The sequence below is a fragment of the Homarus americanus genome, unplaced genomic scaffold, assembly GCF_018991925.1.
Source record: "Homarus americanus isolate GMGI-L3 unplaced genomic scaffold, GMGI_Hamer_2.0 scaffold29048, whole genome shotgun sequence".
In the NCBI taxonomy this organism is placed as follows: Eukaryota; Metazoa; Arthropoda; class Malacostraca; order Decapoda; family Nephropidae; genus Homarus; species Homarus americanus.
Window position 1 is genome coordinate 516,915 of NW_024752739.1, and position 27,323 is coordinate 544,237.

The following is a 27,323-nucleotide window of genomic DNA, read 5'->3' on the forward strand; positions in this document are numbered from 1 at the left end:
TTATTATTATTATTATTATTATTATTATTATTATTATTATTATTATTATTATTATTATTATTATTATTATTATTATTATTATTATTATTATTATTATTATTATTATTATTATTATTATTATTAGTATTAGTATTATTAGTGTTATTATTATTATTATTATGATTATTATTAGTATTAGTAGTTGTAGTAGTATTAGTATTAGTATTAATTTCATTGTTTTAACTATCATTACTATTACTGCTATTATCATTAGTGGTAGGTTTCATAGTACTAGTAGTAGTAACAGAAGCAACAGTATTAATAATAGTAATAATAGCAGTAGTAACAGTAACACCATCATCATAACACACACACACACACACACACACACACACACACACACACACACACACACACACACACACACACACACACACGTCTTGCCTCCATCATCAACTTTAAACGACACACATAACACAGATCCTTATTATATAAAAAAATAATAATAACAATAATACGCTCCACCAGATGTGATTTTAATAATTAATATTTTACTTCATCAAAAACCATCCATTAGTAAGGCCTTTTGATGACAATAAGTTTATGTAAAAATGTAAACACGAGTTACACAATGAGTTTATTGTTCTGATGACACGAGGAAAAATATAGGTGGGTGAGGGAGGGTGAGGGAGGTGAGGGGAGGTGAGGCGATTTCGGTGTGTGTGTGTGTGTGTGTGTGTGTGTGTGCATGTGTGTGTGTGTGTGTGTGTGTTCTACTGGCACCCTATCTATTCACCATTCTTTTAGGATCTGAAATTGTCACTTTGTCGATAAATTTAATTAGTCACCACTGGTTCTTGGGGTGGGGGTTAAGGGGAGGTGAGGGGAGGTGAGAGGGAGGTTGGGGGAGAGAGGGAGGCCAGGAGGTTGGGGAGGTGGGAGTTGAGGGAGAGTGGGGAGGTGAGGAGGGAGGGGAGTTGAGGGAGAGGGAAGGTGGGGGAGTTGAGGGAGAGAGTGGGGGAGTTGGTGGTAGAGTATGAGAGTTGAAGGTTGAGGGAGTTTAGGAGAGGAGTTGAGGGAATGGGGGAGTTGAGGAGAATGTGTGTGTGTGTGTGTGGTATTGACGATGCCAATGGATAGTCGTGGCTGGTGACTCTTTTAGCACTGAACGTATGAAGAGCAGGAAGTTTGTTCATTTTTATTATCTTTTTAATCTATTTATCTCATAGTTGTCATTATTTTTTTGTTATCACCATTGTGAATTAAAGCACACCACACACACACACACACACACACACACACACACACACACACCTCTCTATATATTCATCTCTTCCTCCCACACCTTTTCCTCACACTGCTTTCGCTCCCTCCTCCTCTTTTCCCCTCATTTCCTCCCTCTCTCCCTTCATCTTCCCATCCTTCCTCCCCTCCCCTCATCCACCTGCATGGTCCCCTCTCAACTTCCTCCTGGCCTCTATTCCCCCTACCTCCTCATCTCTTCCTTCTACCCTCTCATTCCCCCTCCTTCCCTTAGTCTCCCCCCCTACCTCTCTCAGCTCCCACTTTCCTTCCCTGCCTCCCTCCCCTCTGAATGCAAGCCGTAGTTAGAGAAAAGTAAACTCTCACACAAGAGTAATAACTTGGCAAGTTTTAATGAAGGCTTAAGTTTGGGGAATGTAAGACCCATCCTATTTCTTCTTTCTTCTTCTTCTTTCTTCTTCTTCTTCTTCTTCTTCTTCTTCTTCTTCTTCTTCTTCTTCTTCTTCTTCTTCTTCTTCTTCTTCTTCTTCTTCTTCTTCTTCTTCTTATTCGTCTTCCTTTTCTCCTTGTTTCTTTTTATCGTAGTGTATCTTGTATTTTCTTGTTTTTCATCTTGTTTTTCATTTTTTTTCCTTCGTCTTCAGTAAATTAAATTGGAATATTAACCAGATATGAGAGACTTTGAGGGATTGGACGTGAAATTACAATCTAGTCGCGGTCGGTGATTCGGTATTCTTGTAGTGAAGTGTTAGATTAGTGATGGTTGAGGGGTGATGTCCTTGCCTCACGAGACTGCTGCGTGAGGAGATGCTGTGATATCGTAATTAGTGAGTGTTGTTGTGAGGTGTTTGGCTGTGTGTGTATTTAACTGTGTTATGTTGTGTTATATTGTATTTTGGCAAGTTTCTCTTATACAGAATACTATATATCAACTAAACTATTTCTATTTATTTGTAAATATATATTGAAAACATAAATTTAGAACTGTCTTTTATTTAACTCTTCCAGAAATAAAAATACAGACTTGATCGTTTCTCACAGACGTCAGCCATCGGGGAACAACTTTAGTGTTATGTTGAAAAGTGCAATATCAGTCTCATGCGCCTCGGTCAAGCTGTCTGCAATTTTAAACATGACATCATACGTAAAAGTGTGAACGCGCTTGGAAGAGTTGAAAAGTTAAAATTTTTGTTTACGAAGTTTGATAAAAGTTCAACACTGCTGATGTATTATTCAGTGACGCGGAATATTTCGATATTCTACGTTATTAATATTATTATTATTATTATTATTATTATTATTATTTTATTATATATACAGTCCTGTTTACATACATCATCAGTACATAGATACTCACCATGTACTCTCTCTCTTACAGGGTCGTGGGGGGTGTGTTGGTCTGAACGAGGGTGTGGTCTGGGCACTGAGGAACGTAATGTGTGGTGTGGTGACGCCCAGGGACGCCCACTGCCGCCCACACTCTGCAGACATCACGACAGACCCCCTAATTCACGCACCTGTTACTCGACTTGTACAGGTAAGTGTTAATTAGAACCAATATCTGTTAATTTAGTGTTCCCATTGAAGTCAATTTCGTCATGAAGCTCAAACACCTGTTGCTCTTGGTGTACAGGTGAGTCCCTTTCCTTCCTCTACCCCGGACGCGTGTAGCTTTTATCTCCACAAGAACTTCCTTCGCTCAAGAGTCGTGTTAGATCTGGTAACTTGTCTCTATCAGTTAACAATACATTCTTAAACACTGTGAACTATAGAGGCCTTTGGATACAATAACATGTAAACATAAGTACAATATACAACTACAATGAAAAGTGAACACACACACACACACACACACACACACACACACACACACACACACACACACACACACACACACACACACACACACACACACACACACACACACACACACACAACTCCTGATTTATGGACTGTACAGCCCTGTAAATGTATTCAATGCATATTATATCATTATATCTAAATCAAATGTAAGTCTGTATATTTTCAGCCACCGGCTGCAACTCTGTTAATAAACCGTTTATTATTATTATTATTATTATTATTACACACACGTATGCACAAGCACTGATAACACAAAGTAAATAGAGAAAAAATACAGACTGAATTAAAATCACGTATATACAGGCTAAACTATGCTATTGACAGAAGGGTCTTGCAGAAAGCCACTCAACTAATAAGCGAGCTTGATAGATAGCCCGCTGTGTGTGTGTGTGTGTGTGTGTGTGTGTGTGATAATGTGTATGTGTGTGTGTGTGTGTGTGTGTGCGTGGCTCTTGCCCTTCTCAGCAGATTTAGGAAGAAATTAAATGTTTCCTTAAATCACTCGCCATTTTTTTAGGAAGAGATTAGGTTATGCGTCTTAACATGTATATAAGCTAGCGATAAACCTGTCTAAAATTTGAGTTAAAACATAAGGTTTACAGTATGTGTTAGAGATAGAGGCTATGATGAGGCTACTATGTGTTAGGGGAAGATAGGGGCTATGATTAAGGAAGCTACTATGTGTTAGAGAAGATAGAAATTTTATGATGAGGCTACTATGTGTTGGGAAGATAGGGGCTATGATGAGGCTACTATGTGTTAGAGAAGATAGGGGCTATGATGAGGCTACTATGTGTTAGGGAAGATAGGGGCTATGATGAGGCTACTATGTGTTAGGGAAGATAGGGGCTATGATGAGTCTACGTTTGTTATTTAGGTATTAAGAATTTAAGAATTGGGGAATATTAACTTTTAAGATTTTAATTTTATGGGAATTTTAGGAACTTAAGCATTTCAGTATTTATTGCGTTAGATCTTTAAATTTAGGGATTTCTGCTTGTTGATGTTAAAGGACTTTGAAATTAATTATTTTGGGGTTTAATAAAATTTTTGGAATTTAAGATTTAGGTATTTTAATATATTTTTTTTAGGGAATCAATTTGTAAGGATTTATTTAAGACAAGTTTACAAAAAAAAAAAAAAAATCATGTGTGTAAATTAAACCCGTTCAGTACACTGTAAATCACGCTAAATATGAAGATTTTACTACACAAGGAGGCAGCAAGACCCACATTACCTTCAACCATCTTCACTTTCCCATCTCTCTTTTTCTCTGTCTATATCGCTCTCTGTCTCTCTCCCTCTCTGTCTGTCTTTCTTTTCTCTCTCTCTCTCTCTCTCTCTCTCTCTCTCTCTCTCTCTCTCTCTCTCTCTCTCTCTCTCTCTCTCTCTCTCTCTCTCTTTCTCTCTATCTCTAAACAATGCAGAGAGGTTGTGGTGAGTAGTCAGACTCTCCAATGTAACATTTCCCAGATCTGACGAATAACATGAGAGGTCATTAAGGGATCATTTTGTGATGAGAATGTCTCTTTGTGTCTCTCTTTATGTGTGTGAGACAGTCAGAGATACGCCAAGGAGACACTTTAAGAGATCAGAGGATGAGAGACCTTTCTGAATAAACCCCCTTTGTTGATTTGACGTGGACCTCTTGTCTCTAAAGCGAGATAGTCAGCCACACATCCCGAGGAGTCACTTTCCTCACGAGATGACAGTATGAGAGACGTTTTATGGCTCCCCCACAAAGAGAGAGAGAGAGAGAGGATGATATGAAACTTTTAATTACCTTCTAAACACACACACACACACACACACAGACACACACGGGAGCGCGCACACACACACAGTCTTAGGAAACAGAATAAGTGATGAGAGATTTCAGCTCCCAAGGGGGGGGGGGACACCGTGAGAAATCCATTACGTGACAAGATAGAACAAAGACGGGGTGGTCTTTACCGAGATGAGAGACCTTTCATGTCTCAAACAAAGAAAGAGAGAGACAGAGAATAAAATCATGTTATTAGACACAGTTTAGGGATGAGATGTAGAGATACTTAAAGAAATATAAGAAAAAATAATCCAACTCCTGGGAGATACCGAAGAGGTAAGGTTGGGAGATGAGAGAGAGAGAGAGAGAGAGAGAGAGAGAGAGAGAGAGAGAGAGAGAGATAATCCTGCTTCTGCCACAGTAATTGGCCGGACACAGCTTTGATCACTCAGTCTCTTGAACTAATTGCGAGATGCTTTTGAGAGATGACAGTAGAGACGTCAAGTGGGGATAAGTCTGAAATTAACTCAGGTCATTAATGTGTGTGTGTGTGTGTGTGTGTGTGTGTGTGTACAATAATAATAATAACAATTAACGGTTTATTGAATGAGCATGGTTGCTGGAAGGCTGAAAATATACAGTTACATAAATGGGGAATGAGTCTCTTGATTGACAAATAGTATACAAGTAACAAAAATGATACAAATATGATATATAATAACAAGGTGGGGAGAAGCTCAAACTACAGGACATTTCAACATAGTGACAGTGCAAGAAGGTAAGATTGGCTGGGAGTGAACACACTGGTTGACTACGAGTTGTTGATAATTTTTACAATGGTTGGGACTGGGCTGTTCTTACAGCGATTTGTACGTGCTCGTATGGGCTGGGTGCGGTTGTGGTGTCGAGCAGCAATTTGCGGACGAGGGATCTCGGGTGGTAGTGGGAGCCGGTGTCAAGGATGGTGCAGAAGCTTTTCCCCAAATTTGCAGATGAGGTCGTGGTGGTGATCAGAGAGAGCCGAGGGGGTCAGTGTGTTAAGCGCTTCTTGATATGTGGAGTAGGAAGGGGAGAGAATTATCTTGTATTTTTTCTAGTTGTTAACGTTTGTGTGTGTGTGTGTGTGTGTGTGTGTGTGTGTGTGTGTGCTTATATATGTGCGTGTCAGAGTACTCCCACAACACTTTCTCATCATTAAAGTCACTACCACTACGATCGACACCACATCTCACCACCACCACCACCACCACCACACCTCACCACCACCACTGCTATACTCCTCTCCCCCATAACTAACTCCGACATGTTCTTCCATTCCCTGTACTCTGTCTCCTGTGCATCACGTATCATTAATCACTTTCCCCACTATTTTGTTTTTCACTGTACATTGTCCTAGCACAAGTACAGAGGTCTATTCAAGTACTAGTTAGTATAGTAGCCTGTGTCTATACCAAATTGGCGTCTATACATTGCGTTAGTGGACTGTATTTTTTTGTATTTTGTATTTTGAGAATGCATTGTTTTTGTAACCAATTGGACTGGTGTATTATGATGTAGTTTATGTGTTGTGTGTGTAATTGGACCCCGTTGTATTATGGTGTATTATAGTTATTTGTTTATGTATTCAAGTTGTGTAAGGATAAAGTGAATTTTTTTGTATTCCTTTGCAAATTATATTATGGTGTGTAATGCTGTTGAAATTGATTGGTTTTCCATCTACATCTTTTTCAATTTATTTATCTATCCACTAATCAACTTATTCAATTCATTTAACGATCAATCTCTATTTACGTAACATATCATAATAGCGGTATTGTCTTTTATTAAATTACATTCAAATATAAAGAAGGTGTTTCAGCCTTTATATAAACACACAAGTATTTTAATAGACTTCAGAAAAAAAATGTACTCGTTGTATTGCGTCCAAGTGGTGTTTAGATCGTGATACAATATATATTTTTTATCGTAAATTACAATAAGTATCTCAGGTATTCCACCATTTAAGGTATATCCTGTGAGAAAGGAATGGTGAAAATGAGCTCAGCTGTTGTTTTTTTTTTAGAATGTATCCATGAAGAACTGATCTATGGTAGGATTTTATTCTTTACTGATTAATAGTGAAAAGTAGCATTTTTTATTGTTTTTTTTTGGCGTAAAATTATATATCTACGAGAAAAGGGAATTATAGAGAAAATTATTCTCTTTATGCGAAAAAAATATACGAGGAAAAAAATAGTGAAAATAATTTTTTTTGTTATACTCTGTGAAATTATAGACGAGAAGAATATTAAAGCGAGAAATAATCTTCCTCTCTTTCTATGCTAAAATAAACGAAAAGAAAAATACAGTGAGAAATATTCGTCTTTCTGTGACCATCCTTACAAAGAAAGCGAACAGGACAACAAAAAATAAAATAAAATAAATAAATAAATAAAAAATCCTTCCATCGTTGTGTCAAGAAAAAAATAGGTAAATAATAAATACTCTCAAAATTAACCTAATTACCGTCCTGACCTCTTAATGAAATCAATTACCTATAATCCGGTTAACGGCGCTCAATGTGGATTAAACCAATTGTGTTTTTCTTCGGGTTTAACAGAGTTAGTGGACGTGTCACTCCCCAGACGACGATCAACAGATAAAGTTCACTCGAGCTTGGAGTGAATTGGCGCTGTTGGCTGTAAATTGACGGGTGATGCTGTACTTTGCTGCACTTGAAACAATATTATCGTCCTATGAAAATGCTATAATTGGCTGTATTCCAAGCACAAATATCGTCTAATCAGAAATACTGTGCTTAAGTGGCTCTCTCTCTCTCTCTCTCTCTCTCTCTCTCTCTCTCTCTCTCTCTCTCTCTCTCTCTCTCTCTCTCTCTCTCTCTCTCTCTCTCTCCCACCCAGTTCATGTTTTTTCCCTTCGGTTGAGCTTCACAAACTACGTTACTTTACCATCGCTCCGCAACATTTCGGCTTTGTCGTGTAGAAGCGCACCAAAGCTACCATGAACCAATAACTTTGATGGAATTGCCGACTGGTGGGTTTTAATTGGCGGTTTTGTGATGAGTCCAACAGGGGAAAAAAAATATCAATACTCGTCAAACAACCGTGAAATAAGTGAGAACAAAAATATTGGAAGTTTTTATTTATTCTAAGTCGTGAGAGATGGCCCGAGATGTTGTGGTTCTGTCGGGGTAGTGGTTTAGGGTGTGACCAGCTGCCGACAGGATAGATTAATGGTGAATTTGGTGATATTTCTATATTATATCTTTTCTTTTGTTTGTTTTTAATTTTAGGTAATATAGGAATTTGTTTTGTTTTATTATTATTATTTTTTTTTTCCAATCACACACACACACACACACACACACACACACACACACCTGAAATAGAATCCTGTACGATGCTGTTAAACTCTCTCACACACACACACACACACACACACACACACACACACACACACACACACACACACACACACACACACACACACACTGAAATAGAATCCTGTACCGATGCTGTTAAACTCACACACACACACACACACACACACACACACACACACCTGAAATAGAATCCTGTACCGATGCTGTTAAACTCTCACACACACACACACACACACACACACACACACACACACACACACACACACACACACACACACACACACACACACACACCTGAAATAGAATCTTGTACCGATGCTGTTAAACTCACCTGTATTTCATTACCGTTACTGAAGCCACACAAAAGAATCATCCACTGCTTACGTCACTATCTTACCTTCACAGAGTCCCAGCTGAAAATAGACCTGACTTGTGTGTTTTCTGTTAATACTAAGTGAGAGTTATAGAGACAAGGAGTGAGAGAGAGTTATAGAGACAAGGAGTGAGAGAGAGTTATAGAGACAAGGAGTGAGAGAGAGTTATAGAGACAAGGAGTGAGAAAGTTATAGAGACAAGGAGGTGAGGGAGTTACTAGAGACAAGGTAGAGGAAGTTATGAACGAGGTGAAAAGAGAATTAAATTGAGAGAATAGGTGCAGTTAGGAGAGAGGGTCTATGTAGGCTTCGCTCCTCCTTCCTCTCCCATTCTTCCTCCCCTCCTACATCCCTCCCCCACCACCCTCTTGTGACCTCTCGGGGGGGGGGGGCAACAACACCAACACCCATGTATTACAAAGGTCAAGCGGTCTGCTGTATATGACAAAGGTTATCATATTACATTCCCTCGCTCTGTAGTTTAACATCGGGTGAGAAAACAGCTCAGGTAACATACTAAATTATTACCTTCATTGCACTGCCCAGGTGATGCTCTTGCAATTCATGGATCACGTCACACCTGTAAACCAGTCTGTAAGAATTAGTTTAACACATAATTGCTCCCGTAATTACACCTGTCAATACACGGATAGCCTCAAGGGGGGGGGGGGGTTGCAGGAATGTATGTGTAAGTCAGAGATAGATAGATAGATAGATAGATAGATAGATAGATAGATAGATAAACACTTTTTTTACTCTTCTTATTTGGAAACAGAAAAAAATACCCATTTATGGTTTCGCATTTACATAAAACTTTCCTTCTTTACAGCGTTAACGGGACCAGCCATTAGCATGTAATATATCACTACCTTTTACGTCTCCCCTGCCAGTTTTTCTCCCTTACTCTTCCTCTATCTCTCTCCCTTTCTCCCTCTTTCCTCCTCTGAAGTTTCACGCTCCCTTAGCTCTCTCTCTCTCTCTCTCTCCTCTCTCTCTCTCTCTCTCTCTCTCTCTCTCTCTCTCTCTCTCTCTCTCTCTCTCTCTCTCTCTCTCTCCTCTCTCTCTCTCTCTCTAGCACCTCCCTCCCTCTCCCTCACTCACCATTTACCTCAGCTCCTACCGCCTGTTGGCCCTTGGCCCTACACGGCGGTCAATAGCCTCGGTTCGCCATTCATCCACGCCACCGAGAGCTTAAGAATTGTTATTCATTTTATGACCTCAAGAGTTTACCGATGCCTCCCTCCCTCCCTCCCTCCCTCCCTTCTTCCTCCTTTCCCCCTCCTCTACCTTCTCCTGCTTCCTTCCCTCTCCTCATCTCTCCCCGCCCTTCCTGCCCTCTCCCTTCCTCCTGCCACGCCTGGGTCAGCTGGGTCGCCTCGACACAGTAAACTAAGCCGTAAGGATGATGTACCTTAAGGCGGGTTTTTCCCTCCATCCCTCATTCCTCCACCCCTCTCACCTTCCCTCTCTCCCTCACCCTCCCTCCTTTGCTTATACTCTCCCCTCATCCTCCTTCCTTCTCTCTCTCTCTCCCATCCTCCCTTTCTCTAACTCCTTCTTTCCCTCCCTCCTTCACTGCTTTCCCTCACCATCCCTCCTTCCTTCACTTTCTCTCCTCATCTTCCCTCTCTTTCGCTTGCTCTTTTCTCTCCAAAGTTCCCTCGCTTCTTTTGCTCACTCTCCTCCCTCACCCTCCTCCCTCCCTCTATCTAAATCCCTCTCCTCCTCTGTTCACCCTCATCTCTCCCTCCACTCCACTCCCTCACTCTTCCCCCCTCTCTCTCTCTCTCTAACTCCCTCTCTCCCTTTCCCCCTCCCTCTCTCTTTAACTCCCCCTCTCCCCTCCAGGCGTCTTAGAGCTCCTCGCCTTTGGAATATAATATTTCTCCCAGATGCAATAAAAACAACAGAGAAAAATGACGGTCATAGAAGATTGATCCTCGAGTCAGCTCGGCCAGCTTCAACAACACAACAGCGGCTTAAATATTCAACAAGATTTTTCCATCCCTCTTTTCCTTACTTCCTCCCTCCTTACATAATTCCCTTTTTTTCTCCTTCCCTTACTCCCTCCTACTTTGCCTCGCTACTTCCTTCCCACCCTGCTTCCTTCAGTTTCTATTATCTCCTTTCTTTACTCCCCCTCCCTTCATCCTTCCTTCCCACATATTTTTCTTCCTTGTCTTCTTCTTTCAGTACCTACCTCTTTCCTTCTCCCTCACTCCTTCTGTTCCATTTCTCCTTTCCTTCCTTCTCTCCCTCCCTTTCTCCCTCCCTCCTTGTTTCATATCAAAGTGAAGGTGTTATATGTTTTAGTCTTGCCAGGCCTCGGTTATTTAGTCCCGACAAGCCTTCATATTATACATTATTTCCCAAGCGTCGTATAAATACATTTTGAAGAGTGAATAATGTTTACTCTCTATTGACACTTATTAATAATCTTGATGTAATAATTCGTGATGTATTGATTAATGTGTATAAATAAGATAGAAAGTGTATGTGGATATTACAAGCGCTAACCTAACCTAACCTAACCTAACCTAACCTAACCTAACCTAACCTAACCTAACCTTATTATAAACAGTTATAACTTATTTCTCAACAGAATCCACTACAGCGTTTTTAGGCTTTATCGGACGAGTATAAACAAAATACATACATACTTACATACATTCATTCTTACATACATACATACATACATACATACATACATACATACATACATACATACATACATACATACATACATACATGCATACATTCATACATACATACATACATACATACATACATACATACATACATACATACATACATACATACATACATACATATAACCACCAGGTGTGAAAACTCGTCAGAAGTCATTAGTCAATTCACACCTGACACGGAGACACGTGGGATGGTAATACCTCACCTGGATCTAAAAAATACCATAAAACTTCCCTTATCACCTGCTAATTACGTCACTCAGGTGTAAAAGTCGTATTACGAAGGAGGAGGAGGGGGAGGAGGAGGAGAAGGAAGAGAAGGTTGGAGGAGGGGGAGGAGAAGGTTGGAGGAGGGGAGAAGAAGAAGGACGAGGAGAAGGAGGAGGGGGAGGGAGGAGAAGGTTGGAGGACGGGGAGGAGGAAGGGAAGGAATAGGTGGCGAAAGAGGAAGGAAGGAAGGAAGGAAGGAAGGAAGGAAGGAAGGAAGGAAGGAAGGAAGGAAGGAAGGAAGGAAGGAAGGAGGTATCAACAGCTACCTAATGAACGCGTAACATGACTCACACTGTAAATTCTCTTGTAGTAACCTTAATCAATCCGGTAAAACAGATCCATTATAGAGTTATGTGTTGCTAATCATCTTTTCTCTATAATATCTTAATACGGTAAAAGGAAGTATTTGATATTCTAATTTATTAACCGAACGAAAGGTTATAATTTAATATATGTAAATAACCGGATTTTCGCTAATATTTATTCATTATTTTCAACCACTTTTATTTTTTTTTGAGGGGGTGTAATTATGTGAATTGGGGAACTGATGATTTAATTCAATACTGTAGATATTATGTTGGATTTGAATATTATCTGAAGTGTCAAGATATTGCTGAGTAGATGGAAATAATGTACAGACAGACAGACAGACAGACAGACAGACAGACAGACAGACAGACATCAACACACCCGAAGACGTTATAACCTTTACAAATATATAATTAAGGTAAACATGTGACTCAAACATGTGACTCAGACCCGCCAGAGAGAGGGTCGAAAAAAAATATATTTTCTTTTTATTTTATAATTATGTCCTTAGGGTTTTTTTTTATGTAATTATCATAAAACAGGTGATAATACAGGATGGTGGAAGAGGAGGGAGGGAAGGAGGAGTAGGAGGAAGAGGAGGGAAGAAGCAGGGGGCGACAGAGAAGGAGGAAGAGGAGGGGAGCAAGGAAGAATCACGAAGTAAGGGACAGGAAAAGAAAGAAAGGGGGAAAGGAGATAGGGAGGTGAATAAACAGGAGGTAAGGAGCAGGAGAGAAATAGGCAGGTAAGGAATGAGGGAAGGAAGGAGGTTGGAAGAAAGGGAGGGAGAGAGACAGGGATGGAAAAATAATAGGTCAGAGAGAGAGAGAGAGAGAGAGAGAGAGAGAGAGAGAGAGAGAGAGAGAGAGAGAGAGAGAGAGAGAGAGAGAGGGTTAACCACGGTCGCTCTCTCGTAAACCCAAGACTTTAGCTGAGTTATGGGAGAAATTCACCAGGTCAGAATGGGGCAGTCCTGAGCTCCATGCAAATATCCTCTAAAGTTGTCCATCGTCACCGTGAGTAATCCTGTTATCACTTGCACCTCCAAGTTTTGCAATGAGGGTCGTCTGCTGAGGATTATGCCTTGAAAAGTGGTTAATTGTTATGACAGCGTTTCTTTCTTAGTTTTATTACGAGGAGAGAGGTAGAGAGCAAAAATGATGGGGGTGGGGAAGGGAGGAGAGAAGTTAAGGAGTAAATGAGGGTAATAAGGAAGAGGTTAAAGGTTAGGAGAGGATGGGTGAAGGGGAGAGGTTGGAAGGGAGAAGGAGGGTGGGGATAGAGGTAAGAAGGGAGAGGTTAGGTGAGGGAAGGTGAAGGTGGAGTGGGGACTTAGGAAGGGTGAGGTGAAATGAAGAGGGATGGAAGTTGGGTAGGGGTGAAGATATGAGGAAGGAGGATAGATAGATAGATAGATAGATAGATAGATAGATAGATAGATGGATAGATAGATAGATAGATAGATAGATAGATAGATAGATAGATAGATAGATAGATAGATAGATAGATAGATAGATGGATAGATAGATAGATAGATAGATAGATAGATAGATGAATGGATAAATGGATGGGTGGATGGATGCCTCTCTTTGGACGCCTTATCAAGAGTCCTGGCAGCATCCAGAGGCTCAAGAGAGTAGATCTCGCAATCAGACGGAGGATGTTTGTACCCTGTCCCCGGTGAGTCGTCTTGGAGGTCGTGCTGGTGGTCGTGTTGATGAGTCCTGCTGGTGAATCGTACTAGGGGTCGTTCTGGTAAGTCGTACTGGGGGTCGTGCTGGTGGTCGTGTGGTGAGTTGTGTTGGCGGTCGTGTTGGTGGGTTGTTCTGGTGGTCGTGTTGATGAGTCCTGCTGGAGAATCGTACTAGGGGTCGTTCTGGTAAGTCGTACTGGGGGTCGTGCTGGTGAGTTGTGATTGTGGTCGCTGGTGGTTGTGATGATGGTCGTGCTGGTGAGTTTGTGATGATGGTCGTGCTGGTGAGTTTGTGATGGTGGTCGTGCTGGTGAGTTGTGATGATGGTCGTGCTGGTGAGTTTGTGATGGTGGTCGTGCTGGTGAGTTTGTGATGGTGGTCGTGCTGGTGAGTTTGTGATGATGGTCGTGCTGGTGAGTTTGTGATGGTGGTCGTGCTGGTGAGTTTGTGATGATGGTCGTGCTGGTGAGTCGTACTGAGGGTCGTGCTGGTGAGTTGTGATGGTGGTCGTGCTGGTGAGTTGTGATGGTGGTCGTGCTGGTGATGGTGGTGTGCTGGTGGAGTCGTACTGGTGGAGTCGTGCCGGTGAGTCGTTCTCTTGGTTAGTCGTGCTGCTCAGTCGTTCACAGGACAGAATTAAGAGAAGGAAGACCAAAGGCGGCACTAAGAGGAGGAGGAGGAGGAGGTAAGGTGGCACTGGAAGGAGGAGGAGGAGGAGGGAAGTGGCACTGAGAGAGAGGAGGGAGGTAAGTGGCTCTGGAAGGAAAGGAGGAGGAGGAGGAGGAGGAGGAGGAGGAGGAGGAGGAGGAGGAATAGGTGGAACTTGGAGAAGGAGGAAGGTAGGTGGCATTGGTAGGGAGGGTAGGTGACACTGGGAGGAAGAGAGGAGCAGGGGGGTGGGAACTAGGGAGAGTAGTGGTGGGGTGGTACTGGGAGGAAGATGGAGGTAGGTGACACAGGAAGAAGCAGGGGGGGGGGGAGGAGAGTGAGAATGCCAATGAGATGAGGAGGAGGAGGAGGGGGACGGTGCCGCTGAGAGGAGGGGGAGTGCCAGAGATAAAGAGAACAGTGCCAAGGGCTTAACACTAAGATGTCAGGATCAGCCGCTCACCACCAGGGTAATTGTGCCACGCCTCCCCGGCTAAACACACTCCATTATATTTAAATGTTTGTTATTGTTGTTTTTCCTTTTGTTTTTGATTCAATAACTATTACTTGTTTATTATTATTATTATTATTATTATTATTATTATTATTATTATTATTATTATTATTATTATTATTATTATTATTATTATTATTATTATTATTATTATTATTATTATTATTATTATTACTATTTATTGTTATTGTTGTTATTATTTTCACCGTCGTAATCATTTGTATCATTATCACTATTATTAATATTATGTCTAACGGGTGAGAGCGACACATCCCTTAAATTGGTCATGGGTGATTTTATGAAACTTGACAGGCGACGCTTGGCATATGACAGATGGTCAGGTGTCACAGTAATCGGCGAACATGTCATCGGAATTCCCAGGATGACAGAGTGTCATTTATTGTCAGTTAACTGGCCCTAGAGGGACGTGTCAGCTGTCACAGTAGTGTTAGTGCAACGGTGTTTGATTAATGCAATAGTGATGGTAATAATGATAGCAATAATATCGATTTTACTACACTACTACTACTACTGCTTCTGCTACTACTACTACTACTACTTCTGCTACTACTATTACTACTGCTGCTGCTGCTGCTATTAGTACTACTACTACTACTAATACTGCTACTACTACTAATGAGAATAAGAATTAGAATTAGAAAACACCACGCGCCCGCTATAAGTCTACGGAGATATCAACCCACATTTCACTTACTGCACCTCATCCGCTGTGTATTACCGTCCGTACGTGCCTAAAGGTCAGGATAAATTTGTAATTGTAAATATAATCAATTATTTGTGTACAGGAAAGAAGAACAAATTATCATTGAGAGTCTTGTTCAGATACTTCGGTAATCCTGGGTCAAAATGACTAGCTTTGAGATGTTAATTGAATATCATTTAGAAATAATCCCGAATTAAAAATGGATTGGTTTTAAGAAAATTTAAGCCACACTCACTAAAACCCGCTCATGGATTCAGAGACCATCACGGTATTCCAGTCACATATGTCACGAATCAGAATCATTCGGCTGTGAACTATTGATTTGAAAGTCAGAATCACTGTCAGTGTTATAGAGAGATGTGAGGTTACCTCCATGTGATTGACAGTCACTGTTATAAAGAGACAGAATCATGTAGAAATAAGTTGCCGATTACAGAGTCAGAATCACATGTTTTAGTGAGAGATATCAGTGACTTCACACATGAAAAGAGTAAATTTTATAACAAAGTGGAGTAACTGCGTTGTGAACTACAGACTCAAGATTGAGAAACACCCGACAATGTTTTAGAGAGATAAAGAGAGAGATTGAGAGACTTGCTGCTTGATGAAGTGAATATGCAGCTGGGACTTGGTTAATTCCTTGTTTGTGTTGACAGTGAGAGAACTTCTGATGCTAAAACTAACACACACACACACACACACACACACACACACACACACACACACACATTCTCTTCCTCTCTCAGAAAATCCTAAAAGAGAGTGTGAACTGAGAAACTTGAGAACGATAAAACTTTAAAACTTTGTACCGTCACTAAAGAGTTGAAACATTGAGATAGTGTTCGAGAGAGAGAGAGAGAGAGAGAGAGAGAGAGAGAGAGAGAGAGAGAGAGAGAGTTGTTGACATATTACTGCAGTACGTCTGTCTCCCCCATCACCATACAGATTAATGCCGGTTCTTGCTACGCTTCTCTTCACTGTCGTTGTGTGGGGCTGTGATCGCTGTTAGGGAAGATAATACTCAGAGCACAGCTGGTCATTGTTCAAGGATCAGCCTGTGAGTGGTCGAGAAACAGCTGGACATTGTTCAAAGGATAGCTGGAATAAGGGTGAATGCTGCAAAGGCCGCATGTGGCTCTGTGTTAGCAATCTCAGACAGAGCTACTACTACTACTACTACTACTGCTGCTTCTGTTACTACTATTACTACTGCTGCTGCTGCTGCTGCTACTATTACTACTACTCCTAATACTGCTACTACTACTAATACTGCTACTACTACTAATACTGCTATTACTACTAATGAGAATAAGAATAAGAATTAGAAAACACCACGCGCTCGGTATAAGTCTACGGAGATATCAACCCACATTTCACTTACTGCACCTCATCCGCTGTGTATTACCGTCCGTACGTGCCTAAAGGTCAGGATAAATTTGTAATTGTAAATAAAATCAATTATTTGCGTACAGGAAAGAAGAACAAATTATCATTGAGAGTCTTGTTCAGATACTTCGGTAATCCTGGGTCAAAATGACTAGCTTTGAGATGTTAATTGAATATCATTTAGAAATAATCCCGAATTAAAAATGGATTAGTTTTAAGAAAATTTAAGCCACACTCACTAAAACCCGCTCATGGATTCAGAGACCATCACGGTATTCCAGTCACATATGTCACGAATCAGAATCATTCGGCTGTGAACTATTGATTTGAAAGTCAGAATCACTGTCAGTGTTATAGAGAGATGTGAGGTTACCTCCATGTGATTGACAGTCACTGTTATAAAGAGACAGAATCATGTAGAAATAAGTTGCCGATTACAGAGTCAGAATCACATGTTTTAGTGAGAGATATCAGTGACTTCACACATGAAAAGAGTAAATTTTATAACAAAGTGGAGTAACTGCGTTGTGAACTACAGACTCAAGATTGAGAAACACCCGACAATGTTTTAGAGAGATAAAGAGAGAGATTGAGAGACTTGCTGCTTGATGAAGTGAATATGCAGCTGGGACTTGGTTAATTCCTTGTTTGTGTTGACAGTGAGAGAACTTCTGATGCTAAAACTAACACACACACACACACACACACACACACACACACACACACACACACATTCTCTTCCTCTCTCAGAAAATCCTAAAAGAGAGTGTGAACTGAGAAACTTGAGAACGACAAAACTTTAAAACTTTGTACCGTCACTAAAGAGTTGAAACATTGAGATAGTGTTCGAGAGTTGTTGACATATTACTGAAGTACGTCTGTCTCCCCCATCACCATACAGATTAATGCCGGTTCTTGCTACGCTTCTCTTCACTGTCGTTGTGTGGGGCTGTGATCGCTGTTAGGGAAGATAATACTCAGAGCACAGCTGGTCATTGTTCAAGGATCAGCCTGTGAGTGGTCGAGAAACAGCTGGACATTGTTCAAAGGATAGCTGGTATAAGGGTGAATGGTAAAAAAAATTGCTGGTGTGGGGGGGTAATACTCAAGGGAGGAATGGTTAGTGCTTAAGGGACATCTTTAAGTATTCAAGGTACAGCTGGTGTCATAGGTGGTGCTTAAGTGACATCACCCTCACCCTCCACTCTCTACTTCCATCAACATCTTTCATCACTATCACCACTATTCTACACCACAATCACCATTACACTCTACCATCACTATCATCATTCTCTACCACAACCACCACCACATTCTATCACAACCATAATCACTTACCACCATCTCAACCATCACCACTACTGCCAACACCACTACCACCTTCACCTCCACCACTATCACTATTATTACCAACACTAACCACCACCACCACCACCACTACCACCACCACCACCACCACCACCACCACCACCACCACCACCACCACCACTACCACCACCACCACTACCACCACCACCACTACCACCACCACCACCACCACCACCACCACCACCACACCACCACCACCACCACCACCACACCACCACCACCACCACCACCACCACCACCACCACCACCACCAATACTACTACTTCTACTACTACTACTACTACTACTACTACTACTACTACTACTACTACTACCTCCACCACCACTACTACTAACACTCACCACCACCACTTTTCACATCCACTCTCTGATCCAGGTAGTGGGGTGAGCCCGTTTACAAACACTGGTCGGAGGTTTTCATGAAAATATCCGAGTGGTCCAGATAGCTCTGTTTACATGCTTAAAGTGCGAGAGGTCGGCGGGGCTCTACAACGACATATCTCCACTGTGTTCTTGTACGGATTTTCCTAAAGAAATATCAGATACTTCGATTTTATTTACAGACTGAGAGAGAGAGAGAGGTTTCAAGGATAGATTTTTATTGTAAGATAACTAGATACTCTTACTCGTAAATATAACGTGGAAGATTGTGTCAAATTTGGAATCTTCCGCAAGAGTTTCGAAATGTATATATTATTTACATCATAAAAACAGAGGAATTCGACGAATGATTCTATTTCAAATTATTTTCACAGAAATACCTAAGATAACAAGATACTTTCGCTCGGAATCACAACAAGAAAGGCAAAATTAAGTATGAAATTTAAGATAATATAGTAATTTAAATTTGTTTTCAATGGTTTCAAAAACAAATATATTTATGTGGCCACAAAAATATTTCTTGTGTCTTCTCCTAAAGCATCGTAAAACGTGGAATTTGGAAAAACAAATTGAATATGTATTTTTCGTAACTGTTTTCCTAAATATACACCTTAAAGAATAGACATTTTTATTGACAACTGTAGATAGAGTCGACCATTTTCCGGAAAGATTTTTACCCCAAAGTATATCCAGAAGTCGATAATCTTATTTACAACTTGTAAAAGAGACTTCACCGAGGCATTCGGGGAAACAGATTCTGGCTGTGCTCTCTTGAAAGACTTTGAAACATCTTCACAGAAATATACAGACGAGACCTTCATATTTCAATTGACAATTTGAGAAAGAAATATTCCAGTGGGAGAGATTCTGAAAGCTTCCTTTGCATATATTTTTGTAACAGTATTTCTTCGAAATCGACACACTTTTACTGTCAGCAACAGATATGTTCTAGATTATTCGTCCTATGTGGAGATTTTCATAAAAATTCTTCCGAGAAATTTATAGACTATTTTCAACTATTGAGAGAAATGTTTCACTGCGGGTGATTCTGTATGTTGTCCTGTGTAAAGATTTTTATGCTAGTATTTCCCTGAAACTGCAGTTCTTTTTGTTTTCAACATCAGAGAGAAACAGTCCACCTGAATATGGTTCTATATAAAGATATTAACAAAAATGAATTTCTTAAGAGGAAGAAATATTTTATTTGAATATGATTTTGTGCAAATAATTTCCAAATAATATTTCCGAAACAGCCAAAATTTTAAAGTTTAAAACCAAGCAGAAATGGTCTATCTGAACTTACTGTAGTTCTCTGTAGCGATGTTCCAGAAATTATTTCCAAGATACTATATTAACCTATTTACAACTTCTAAATTAACCAATCCAATAAAGACAATTCTGTATTCTTCCCATTTAGTCATTTCTCGACAAATTAGAACCAAAATAGTTTTATTTCCAACTCAATAATCCAACGACAGGTTTCAGACAACAGATTCAGCCTGTGTTTTCCAGCATCTCTCCGGCATAAACCTGGCCTAAAACGGCGGCTCCTGAGTGCGATGTCACGGAGAAACATTCATCGATTCAACTCAACATGCAAATTGGCTAAATGGATGCGGGAGCCGGAAGGGAGAACAGCTGTTATACACTCTAATGGCGTAATTGGCGACCTTAGGCTCAAGCAGCTGTGTGTGTGTGTGTGTGTGTGTGTGTGTGTGTGTGTGTGTGTGTGTGTGTGTGTGTGTGTGTGTGTGTGTGTGTGTGTGTTTGTGAGGAGGCCACAGTCGGAGAAATATAGTGGAGAGGAATTTTGAGCTTGGTGGTGTGTATCTTTGTGTCTGTATGCTTATGTATGCATGTATGTATTTGTGAGGATTTATGTGCGTAAATTTGAATGTGTTCATGTGTTGGTATGTTTTTGCATTTGTGTTTGTGTTTGTGTTTATTGATACGTTATTTCGGTGTAAATTCACATGCTTCTCTACGTGTGTGTGTGTGTGTGTGTGTGTGTGTGTGTGTGTGTGTGTGTGTGTGTGTGTGTGTGTGTGTTGGTCAGAAAATTAACACACTTGTATCCATCACTGCTGTATACTGGAGGATGGGCGGGGGGGTGGCATCAGCTCCCAACCCACTATGGTCCACGGTCCACTGTTCACGGTTCACGGTCCACTGTTCACGGTTCACGGTCCATGCTCCATGCTTCATTTTCCTTTATCCACGGTCCACCTTCCATTGTCCACGGTTCATGGCCCATTGTCCATGCCTGACACATCCTCTTTGTGTGAGGTGGAAGGTGAGGTAACACACTCACCTGGCTATACCACCTGCTGGGTCTGTGTCCAGGTGATTGTCTCTCATTTATCATCTGATTGTCTCTATAAGGTGATGGTAGGGAGAGAGCGAAGGGGGGAGGGAGAAAAAAAAGGGGAGAGATATGGAAGGAAGGGGGGAAGAGGGAGGGGACGGAGGGGAAAAGGAGAAGGGGGAAGGAGTTTGGGCGGGATGGAAGGAGAGAGAGAGGAAGGGGAACAGAAGGAGAGAAGGAAGGAGAGAGGGAGGGAAGGTTGGCACGTTTAGTGTTCATGGTGGTAGTTGTGTGTGTGTATGTGTGTGTGTGTGTGTGTGTGTGTGTGTGTGTGTGTGTGTGTAGATTGAATAGTTTGTATATATATGTATGTCTTTCACACTTACACACTTTCACAAACACACACAACACCCACACAAACACACATACTTACACCACCCACCCACGCACTAATACACTTAAAACACCCAAATAACGACACACTGGACAACACATCAATAAGACCCACAGCTCTCACACTCAATAAGCTACACCCTGAGGCCATACACCCACTTTTCCCCGCCCTGAACACGAAAGCCTCACAAAAGACAGACACAAAGAATTGCTTCAGGGTACATCATGCGAACGTGTAGGTAATTTGCATACAGCTTTTTCTTTCTGGTGATATCTTTACAACCTTTCGTGGATTTTTTTTAATAGAAATTTTTTGTAATTGGTTCGTATTTTTTTAATATATGTATATATATATATATATATATATATATATATATATATATATATATATATATATATATATATATATATATATATATATATATATATATATATACGATTATGCATTGCTTGTATTTGTATTTTATTGATTAATTTCTTTTTATTGTTGTTTTAATTATTGTATTCTTGGTTTTATTAATCAGATGTTTATTCGTAGTGGTATTTGTATTTTGGCGATATTATTATTATTATTATTATTATTATTATTATTATTATTATTATTATTATTATTATTATTATTATTATTAATATAAATCATCATCATCATCATCATCATCATTATTATTATTATTATTATTATTATTATTATTATTATTATTATTATTATTATTATTATTATTATTACACACACACATTATTATTACCTCCTCCTCCTCCTCCTCCTCCTCCTCCTCCTCCCTCCTCCTCCTCCTCCTACTACTACTACTACTACTATTTTTTTTAACGTGGCCTCCAGCCTCCCCCAATAGCCACACCTTCGCCACCATTTAATTACCTTAATATTAAATATCCTAATACATATGTAGCTATCCTATCTGTGTTAAATTAGTTGAGCCGCAGATCTATGCGGCATTCAGTGACAGTAGCCTCATAGTCGATATCTGCAGCAGTTGTCGGAATTGGGGCAGAAGCTCTCGTTCCCTGAGGCAGAGCAAAGCCGACCGAAGGAGAGAGAAAGACAGTCGACATCTCATCCAGGCTGTAACAAACTTCTGGGCTGCTGCTTCTGTTCGGAGATCACCTCCGCGAGTCTGGCGTAGAAACATCTTGCACTTGGGCCCATCCCACCAGAAGTTGTGAACACTAGAGGAGTGAAGCTGCCTTGATCAACGTTTTGAATTCTCTCCCCATATGCCCTTTCTTGTCGTTCTCGTTCCTCCTATGCGCAGCATCGAGAGCTAGGTTACGGTGACATGCGGCCATGGGATCAAAAATCCTGATGTCGAAGAAAGCTCGCTGTCCCCGCGTCAAGAATCCTCGAGCACTGACGTCAACACGGGCTTCGTTAGATGTGTTTGAAGTCCTATGTTGGAAGATCTCACCATCCAATGGAAGGAGGGTCGGTTCTACCATGACATCCCGGCAGATTTCCTTCAACATATTTGCTGTAAGGTCCCTTACTTCGTCATGCCTCATGCATATGAAGCCCCCTTTCTTGCACACCATGGCGTGATCGCCGTCATAGGAAGAGCCACACACGCATTGGGAGGGCAAACCTTCTACTGGCCGACCGTACCTTAGAGCAATGGCATCTGTAAATTCTTGTTTGTTAAGACTGAAACCATTTGCCCTTATCGGTAACGTAGTTAACCAGTTCGAGGCGCCCACTACTACTACTACTACTATTATTACTACTACTGCTACTACACATTTATCTATAATTTTAATTCTCATGATTGACTATATTACACTCTATATACCCGTTATTATTATACATAATACTCCTATCATCATCAATATAATTTGTTCTTATCATCAAACACCTTCCATCTTATAGGACGCAACAGGTAAGACTCAAGACACCCTCAGCCTCACCTACCGACCCTCTTTTTTTTTCTTCCCTTTTTTACGGCTTTTTGAAGATTTCTCGTAAACCTTTATTGGACGGTATAAAATCTTAGAGGCTGCCTGTGAGGGAATTCTATACTTTATGTTTGACAATTACTGAAATATTTTCCATTCTCTCCCTCGTCTCCATGTTCGTTATTCTCTAACTATGGTAATGATGATGATGAGGATACAACTACTACTACTACTAATAATAATAATAAACAAACTAATTCTCTCTCTCTCTCTCTCTCTCTCTCTCTCTCTCTCTCTCTCTCTCTCTCTCTCTCTCTCTCGTTTTGTCGTCAGCTGCATTAAGCATATTAGAGAGAGAGAGAGAGAGAGAGAGAGAGAGAGAGAGAGTTTGAACGAAATATAGAGAGAGATGTCGAAAAAGTGCAGAGGTGGAACAATTTACAGAGAGAGAGAGAGAGAGAGAGAGAGAGAGAGAGAGCCCTTCAAGTTTACATAGCATTAGTAACTGTATTTACCTGAGAGATAGAGAGATTAAGAGACAGAAATATTGAGATAGGAAAACAGATAGACAAGGGAAAATAGACTGACTGACTGACTCATGTAGACAAATAGATTGGTAGCCAGACAGTTATCCAAATATTTCTGTCAATATCCGTCAATCTGTCTCAATATCTTGTGTTTCTGTTTGTCTGTTTATCTGTCTGTATAATCCTTTATCTTTTATCTATCTATCTATCTATCTATCTATCTATCTATCTATCTATCTATCTATCTATCTATCAGAACGAAGTCATGACCTAGGAACTAGAACACAGTCGAGGGTGTTCTTCTCCCTTCCCCCTGAACTCCCTTCCCCCCCTCCCCCCTTCCCCCCTCCCTCCCTCTAGGCAGTAAGAATGGTCTTAATCAGCCAATTAAATTCAACACGCGAACCATTTCGGTCTCCTGATTGGATGATTGCACGAAAATCATAGAACATATTGGATTTTGGGGACACGTACTTATATATATATCTTAAATGACGGTCATTAACTGGTGTAATTTTGGGACATTTGCATAGGAACATTATTATTATTATTATTATTATTATTATTATTATTATTATTATTATTATTATTATTATTATTATTATTATTATTATTATTATTATTATTATTATTATTATTATTATTATTATTATTATTATTATTATTATTATTATTATTATTATTATTATTATTATTATTATTATTATTATTATTATTATTATTATTATTATTATTATTATTATTATTATTATTATTATTATTATTATTATTATTATTATTATTATTATTATTATTATTATTATTATTATTATTATTATTATTTTGAATAGAGGGATTCTGCCCATCGTTGTAGTAATATTCTGCCGGCGAATCCCAGGACACTACGAGACTAAGTTCATTTGAAGGCCATTAACAGAGGCAATTTGGTCATGAAAATAAAGTCTTTTTTTTTCAAGTCCAATGGTTGTGGGAGAGAACGCTAGACTTATAATTTACCCTCCTGTTGAATCCCTGAACATTACGTGCCTAAAATATTCACTTAGTCGCTTATAATTAAAAATGGTAATTCAGATAATGTTTTAAGACTGGGTATTTCTGTGTTAGGAAGTTTAGTGTGTATTTCTGTAGACGTATTTGTGTATTAGAACTAACACGTTATCTTGTGTGTGTCCATCTATCTATCTATATTCATCTATCAATCTTTCTCTTTCCGTTTCCATCCATTGTTCTTCTCTTTCTTTCTAACTCACTGTCTGTTTGTTTATCTATATCCATTTATCTTTCCATCTCTCTCTCTCCGCACGTTTTAAAAAACTATTATTGTTCGTCAGAAATTTCACTGTCAAGCAAACCGGTGTCTTTGGAAATTTATATACACTATATTGTAGAAGATATGATATGAAGTGAAGAAAATTTATTGGACTTGCTTGCACACACACACACACACGACTACTACTACTACTACTAATACTACTACTACTACTACTTTTTTTTTATAAAATGGCCTCCAGTCTCCCCCAATAGCCACACCTTCGCCGCCATTTTATTACCTTAATATTAAATATCCTAATACATAAGTAGCTATCCTAGCTGTCACTCGGAATCGAGTATGACGATCATCCAGCTATGATACATTGATATGAGTTATTAGGGATGTCACCTAGGTTGGTGAGTTTTGAGGTGTCTAAAGAGGCACCCAGTTACCGTGTGTTGCCACGAGGAGACACAGAAGGAATCTAGATGGTGAAGAGGCTGTGTATTGGCAGGCGAAGACTTGTGCATGTTGCTTCCCTGTTCTCCACGAGGGCGAGCCAGAGGGGGTAGCTGAAAGCGAAAGGGGGAAAGCAGTGCTTACCTTAACACTTACATAATGCTGCCACACTAGACGCATTACACCACCTTGTGTGCACGCACACACACACACACACACACACACGGCTGCCGTGTGTCGGTTCAGGTCGCTTCGTTCGTTTGGTGCTTACCCAGCCGTCCGTGCGTGTAGCGTGGCCCACTATGTACTGTAGAGTGTTCCCTCCCTCCCTCCCTCCCTCCCTCCCTCTTATCATTTCCTCCCTCTATCAATTCCTCCCTCTATCAATTCCTCCCTCTGTGTGTGTCCACGCTACGCCTCCCGTCCAGCACGTATACAGCGTCGTGTTTACTCAAGCGTTGGTGCGTGTAGCGAAATGATACGAGTGCTATTTCTCCCTACCTCTCTGTGTCCACGCCTCTGCTATGGTTATAACAACTATGCAGCGTGTGGTGGTGCAGGCCTCTCTCTCTTTCCATCTTTCCCTCCCTTTGTCTAGAAGCTATGTAACATGGTGCAGTTCTCTCCCTTGCACAGGCTACAATAGTGCTGAGGTTATGTGTCATAGCGCGGATCTCCCCTCCCTGCCTCTCTCTCCTTCATTGTGTCCATCCTAGCTAAATCTACCGCACTTAAGCTAGCTCTCTCTATATAAAAACTGTTTCCACGTCAAAATACAATAACAGTATCCAGGGGTTTCTATTTCCTTTTCATCCCTTATGTGTCTTGAGCTGTCTCCTAGAAATTTTATGTGACGCACCCTTTTGAAAATTCATAAGACGCTAATCCACTCCCTCGGCAAGATTTTAGTCCATTGAAGGGTTACTACGCCTTTGACAAACATAACCGAAGGGTATTACATGAACTAAGTTATTACAAAGAATTATCCCAACCCATCCGACGATCAAAACAATTTCCATTCACTTGCGAGGCGAACATTTTATCATTGAATCATGAAACCGTCTTTGTTAGTTCCTTGACAAACGTTTCCTCAATTTTGTTCCCTCGATCAAGACAAAGGATCCAATAGGGAATCGTCCTCGAATGTCAGCCTCGACTTACATTGTATTGGCCCGGATGGTTCTCAGAAGTGTGTGGCTGTATGTTAGTGAAGGGTTATAACATGATGGCCCAGCGGATAATTCCCAGAAGGTGTGTGTGTGTGTGTGTGTGTGTGTGTGTGTGTGTGTGTGTGTGTGTGTGTGTGTGCGCGCGCGTTAGTGAGGAATTATAACACAACAGGACATGTTTCTCTAAACAACCCCATGACAACGAGACAAATAGATGAGAACGCCGTCAGGGATATGAGATGAGAAATATCTGGATTATTGTAGAGTATATACAGTAGTGTCCGGGCAACTGAATTTTTCAAAAAAATTTTAGCGGGAAAGTTGAAGTTTTCACGACGTTCTGTGTTTGGGAATCTTTTGTCCACAGGTAAATTAAAGAACAAGAAGGTGTATTGTCTTAAGAGCAGCAAAAAATTATGTGGTTATCAAAATAACTTCCGGAAAAAAAATGGGATACCGGAGCAGCTCAAAAATTCTCAAAATAAATTTCTTGTGAACCTCAAGACAATCTCAGCACAGCATCTCTGGGCACCTCGAGGCGCCTCATCAAAGGGCTCTGTTGTCTAGCATGAAAAAAAATGGTGTGGGTTTTAAGAATCTTTCTGTTAAAGAAATGCATTTTTTTTCTTCCTTTAGGTGTATCGTCAAGTTCATCAGCCTCCTGCAAGTGACATTTGTATATTTTT

At 40.3% G+C, this 27,323-nt stretch overlaps 1 protein-coding gene across 1 annotated transcript in view; it reads left to right on the forward strand.

Moving 5' to 3' along the window:
• Positions 1-27,323, forward strand: part of LOC121855179 (thrombospondin type-1 domain-containing protein 7B-like) — a 182,746-nt gene that overhangs the window by 15,062 nt on the left and 140,361 nt on the right. Inside the window, exon 2 of the mRNA XM_042350045.1 lies at positions 2,621-2,779. Coding sequence (XP_042205979.1) covers positions 2,621-2,779 — 159 coding nt within the window. The remainder of the gene's footprint in view (positions 1-2,620; positions 2,780-27,323) is intronic.